This window comes from Calidris pugnax, unplaced genomic scaffold (assembly GCF_001431845.1).
Source record: "Calidris pugnax isolate Ruff unplaced genomic scaffold, ASM143184v1 scaffold273, whole genome shotgun sequence".
In the NCBI taxonomy this organism is placed as follows: domain Eukaryota; kingdom Metazoa; phylum Chordata; class Aves; order Charadriiformes; family Scolopacidae; genus Calidris; species Calidris pugnax.
The window spans coordinates 11301311-11307119 of record NW_015094508.1 but is presented as its reverse complement, the minus strand read 5'-3'; the positions used below and the strand labels follow the sequence as shown (position 1 = coordinate 11307119).

The 5809-nt window shown below is 39.8% G+C and overlaps 1 protein-coding gene across 2 annotated transcripts; it reads left to right on the top strand.

Moving 5' to 3' along the window:
• Positions 1 to 412: 412 nt before the first annotated feature.
• GPX8 (glutathione peroxidase 8 (putative)) lies at positions 413 to 4853 on the top strand. 2 transcript variants are annotated; one of them, XM_014964874.1, is made up of 3 exons: positions 413 to 642; positions 1264 to 1525; positions 4123 to 4853. In XM_014964874.1, the coding sequence occupies exons 1-3, from the start codon at positions 436 to 438 to the stop codon at positions 4284 to 4286; spliced, it is 633 nt and encodes a 210-aa protein (XP_014820360.1). In that variant the 5' UTR covers positions 413 to 435; the 3' UTR covers positions 4287 to 4853. The 2 variants fall into 2 exon arrangements, with proteins under 2 accessions (XP_014820360.1, XP_014820362.1); XM_014964876.1 differs by lacking the exon at positions 1264 to 1525.
• Positions 4854 to 5809: the final 956 nt, after the last annotated feature.

Genomic DNA, 5809 nt, shown 5'->3' with positions numbered 1-5809 from the left:
TGCTGTCCTCCTACCTAAACAGAGGGTCCCAAACTGCTGCTCCAGGTCTGTATGGTAACAGCTCTGCCAGGGACACCCCAGGGGCCCAGGGGATGTGGCAGAGATGCCCCACAAACCCATGAAAGAGGCCCTTCTCAAGGCAGCATGCAAACTCTGGAGTATCCCACACGGGTCAGTTAAACAGAGCAATTAGCATACTCAGGTGATGGGAACACACTTTTCATTAATTTCTTTTTTTTTTCCCAGCCAGAGAGATTTCTGCACTTCACCCAAGAGCTCTGAAACGCAGCAGAAGCACTGTGAAATGAAACAGCCACTTCTGCAACAGGGACAAAATGAGTAGCTTATTCTTTCCAGTCCAAGCTGAGAGTTTCATATTTCAGCTCCTCCTTCACATTCCAGGCCTGCGCAGGCTCCTCTCGAAAGATTTCGAAAATGGAGCCTCTTACAACTACTTATCCACTGAAATACTCAGTGCCCAAAGCAAGGGTCTTTGTTGTCTTTCTGTCGATGGTTCTGTGTACTGCCATTCTCTGCCTGCTGCAACTCAGATTTTTTAAACCTAAAATCAAAGATTTTTATTCTTTCGAAGTCAAGGACTCAAGAGGAAGGATCGTTTCTTTGGAGAAGTACAGAGGGAAAGTAAGTTACAACTTCATTATGTCTTTGTCTTGAATCTTTACTGAAAAACAGGTTTCTGTTTGTAGGTTAACAAAAAGTTTGGTTATGGAAATTTTCGTCAGAGATTTGTGCTAAATTCCTGTTCTTCAAAGAGTAAACTAGAGAGAAATTTATTTTATCCAGGCCTGCACCAGGAATTAAGTATTAGATTTAATAAATCAAGAAAAATGGGGTTTTATACTCTTTATTATAAATCAATAGATTCTATCAATACAATTTGTGTGTTTTAACCTCAGTTAAAAATAGTAGCATGTTGTGTTGAGTTCTGAAAGCTGATCTAGTACATATGATTTTAGTGTCTGTCCTAAATATCTGCTTTTTACGCGTTTATATTTAAACAAAGCTGTAAGTTTAAGTTTATACATTTACTGGATTTTTAAAACAAGCTGTCTGAGAGTAACTATCTTAAGCTGCTATCATCCTTATCTATTTAACGAAATTATCATCAGACATTAAATTTAGCCTTCAGGCAGGAACGATTGTGGTAGTAGAAGATGCCATTTTAATACTTAATTATAATCTTTATGACATCTCTATTAATTTTTTTTTTTTTTTTACTATCATAACTTGATTTCTCCGAAGGCAACTTTAGTTGTAAACGTGGCCAGTTACTGCCAACACACAGACAAAAATTACATCGCACTGCAAGAACTACACAGAGAGTTTGGTCCCTCCCACTTCACTGTGCTGGCTTTTCCCTGCAACCAGTTCGGAGAATCAGAGCCTAGTTCAAGCCAGGAAGTAGAATCTTTTGCCAGAGGAAACTATGGAGTAACCTTCCCTGTTTTCCACAAAATCAAGATCCTAGGATCAGAAGCAGAGCCTGCCTTTAAATTTCTAATAGGTAACTGTTTTCTTTTATATGTCAAACTGCCTCTAACCATGGTATTTGCCCTAAACTCTGATCTGAGTTGGTTTGTCAGGAACCATTGTAGCCTTCATAGCCTATGGAGCCAAAGGGGCACTCAGCATTCAATTCATCTCGTTTCAATGTGGGTATCAAAAATATGGTTAGAAGACTTGTAGCATGAAAACATCAATTTCTTCCCACTGATTATAAAAACAGACTACTGTGACCAGCCCTGTTAGAAATATCCATTTTGTAGATGTATAAACCTGAGTGCAAAGACTGACATCTACAAAATCCCATTTCAAATTATGTGACACTTGATGAAAAACAACTTCTCATGGACAAAAATGTAACTATTGGGGGGAGAAGTGTCTTTAAATTACTGAAAGATTTTACATAAACACATGCAGATGAGGAGATTCCTGTTTTAGCAGAGTTATATATCCCCCTTTATATAAACAATGTCATAAAGAAGAAATATATATGCTGTAGTTATATATAACTGATTTGCCTTGATTTGTCTTGTGTACTTCAGGGCCCAACCTGCAAAACCCACACACACCCATACTCCTGTTACAACAACCGTTTACTGACTTGGAGTCTCATACTCTCACAAGCTAAATGAATCTCTCTTCAGTTGACCAATGAGCCCACACACCCAAATTTGCCTGAGCTTTGGCCAAGGGTTTGATCCATACTAAACACTGATATATGAAAGAAAGGATAATTAGAACAAAATACTTATCTATCACATCATTTTAACTAGAAAATGAGGTGGGAAAAGGCCCACACCTGTATTCCATTTCTCTGCCCCAATACAGGATCACATTTCCCCCAATCAGTACTGTATGTGCTTCTCCAGACTTACAGTATGGAAGAATCCAAAACCTCCCAGTCTATCCCAGCTCTTCACAGCTCCTCTTGTCAGAAAGCTATTTCAAAATCTAAATGAAATCTTTCTCATGCCACTTGCCTGTTGCTTCTTGCCATATCCTCTCTGAATACCTCTTATATACTTAGAAATTACTATCATTTAGGACTCATTTAAGTGGCCACCATCGTCACTGTAACTGTGTTTATTCCTACCTCCCCTTAGGCATGTCACCAAAGACCTCAGGTAAAGCCTCGTTGCTCTGAGCTGCCTGACGTCCAGTGCAATCACTGAATGCACTCTGGAGGTGCCTCTCAGCTCACTATAGAGGAGACTAGAGCACACCTAGAGACTAGAGCACCAGCTGGGTGGGATGAATCCAGATTCTACAAGTGCAATCAGTACCAGGTGCTAATACCTATACAAAAACAGAACAGTCATATTTACTCAGTCCCTTCTTATTTGACGTGCCGTTCACCAAAAAGAAGGAGAAAGATCCTCTGGTACTTAAATATTTTGGAATAAGGTCTTTCTTTCGCTGCATTCCTTTGCTTCACATGAAATTACTGTGCATCTTCAATTAAAGAAGCACCTGTTTTCTTCATGTAGCTGTCTTGACAATCAGAAGGTTGAACATCTTCAGGCTACACCCCCTTATGACTGTGACTACTAGCTAGTTTGTCCAGCACTGTCAGACAGTCTAGTGCGAAAAGAATCCACTGGTAGCATAAACACAGTGCCAAGGCCTTCACACAACAGCTTCTTGAGCTTTCACAGCAGCAGGTGGGCCAGAGTAAGGTTTGTAGCCTCACTTTTCCTCAAATAATGCCCAGCTTCCTATGTATTCATACTTTGTATGAGTTCTCATATATGAAATATATGAGTATATACTCATATCCATTAATGAACACTGGAAGAATATTCAGAGACAGGGTTATGTTACTTCAGGACTGATCCTAGACACACCAACTCAGCAAAGATATAATTACTAGCTGGGCCACAGCCTCCATTACATGAGCTTTAACCACACCAATTTGCTTGCCATGGTGCTCCCTTGCAAGCATGATATTACGAATTAGTCCAACAGCAAAGTTCAACCCACTGCTACCAAGAATCAGTGTAGGGTTCAGCACTGTTCCCCACTGGGCACCTGTTCCCCAGCCAAAATCTCCCAGAATTTTCTTCTAGTTCTTCTCTCAAAAAGAGATTTCCCTCTAAACCTGTGAGATTCTCCAAGGACAATACCAGAGTCAAGAAACTGCTTCTGCCTCCTCTAGGAGCCACATAGTTTCCTGATAGCCCCTTGATCTCAGAGATTATCTTGTCAGGTATTCATGATAACAAAGATACCGGTAAGGTTTTGCCTCATGAGATGAAAGCAGTTGAACTAAGCCAACACCAGTATGACTTCCTGCTCCCACTTCACTTCCCTTAAACCAACATAGAACTGAGGATTCCCCAAATAAGTATGCAGCCCTCATATCCTCCTCCATAGGAAGCAGAGCATAGTAAAAGTAGGAACTCATAAACGGTTCTACAATAAGGGGAGAGCATGAGTCACCACTTTTCAGATCACTAACACCAAAAGGTTAATCCATGCCTAGAATACTAGCAAAGAACAAAGTGGGGTTACTTCAGCATAAATAATTGAAGAACCACTGCAGGATAATGAAGCAATGACAAGTGTAAATCACTAAATGACCTGATGCCATTCTTACAGATTCTTCAAAGAAAGAGCCTCGATGGAATTTCTGGAAGTACCTTGTCAGCCCTGAGGGTAAAGTTGTGAAATTCTGGAGACCTGAAGAGCCCATAGAAAGTATCAAACCAGAAGTAGCATCGTTAATCAGGCAGATTATCATGAAAAAAAGAGAAGACCTCTGAAGAAGCCATTCACACTGTGAACCTATTCAACAGCACAGGTACACAGCTTTATTACGTTCCTGGGAAACGCTGCTAGAAGCTAAACCATCAGGTAATGTTACTTCTTTTGGCGCTAGTATTTTCAGCTACACTATGTCTATTAATGTTGGATTAACCACCGAGATTACTGAGAATGGCAAAGCAATCAGTACCTTGCAGGGATGGACCTTCCGTTTGCATAAAGTTCCTGGATGTTTCTTTAAATCCCTGAGGATGGCTAATTAGCATTGTCATCAGCAGGAAGATTACTAAGAAGAGGCTTTGTTGATAAATTACTCAGTATTTGCACAGAAGAGTTTTGTTTCCCATATAATGAGTAACAAATAGATTTTGATAGTCCATTAACACATATTTGACCTGACTGAAAGACATGGGGTGCAGAGGTATCATACCAGGGTTTTTAGAGACCAATACAGCTGAAGATACCAGCTTTGCAATACCTTCTCAAGGGAAATTACTGAGTTGTGAAGCTGTCAACTTAGTTGTAAAAAACTGTACATAGAAAATAAAATTTTTAGAAGAAAAAAATTGCAAAAACGTTTTCTTGCCTGCTTTGTATTTTGACTAATTTTACATTTCACCTTTACAGCACCCTTACAACGTCTTTAACTGCTTTAGTTTTCTCCATACATTTGCATTGAAGTACGGTGCCTTGGCTATAAGCTCATCTGCTGATGGATTCCCAGCCTTCTGACCTGGGTGAAGGCAGGGCCTGTGTAAATGTACATGGTTGCTTTCAGCAGGTTTCAGGAGGCACAAAAAGTCTTAAAGGAGGGCTGAAAAAAACAGAAACAGGAGAAAATAGTGTCTCAGAATAGCTTTCTACATGAAAAAAGGACTGGTAGCAGTAGTGCTGTTCTCTTCTAAGACTAACCAAAAATACCTGAAGTGCTTCAAAACATTTTCCAACAAAGATAACCACTTAACTGTATTAAAAAGGTGCGAAATTCAAAAGCAAGTTAAAAAAAAAAAAGAAGTATTTTTCATTCATGTATGGAATCCATTGAGAATTCCACAGAAAATTCCATGAAAGATAATGACATTAAAAAAAATTAAAAGACTGCTTAATGATACCAATGTGGAAGATTAAACTTTAAAGTCACCCTCAGTAATGAAAACCATCATTTTGGAAGTCAAACCTTATGCATGACAATTTAAGCCACTCTAACTTCCAAAGATCAGTTAAGACCTTTGTAAGGGTCTAGTTAGTCCAAATGTGCCGACTGCTGGTGTTTTAGACCAGCCTCTGAGCTGTTTGTCATTAGCCCACAAGACTCCACATCCAACCCATCAAAACAGTTTCTGTTCTTATGCTGAGGTCCTGTGTTTTATTCCAGTCTCCTCGCCCATGTACAGTTCCAGTCCTGGGAACATTTAGCAGAACTTGTCAAGTGAATTTTGTCACATGTCCCTACTGCTTTGACGGAGCAGGAAGGGAATTAAGATATGGATCCTCTCCCCTCACTGGGAGCAGTCCAGATTCC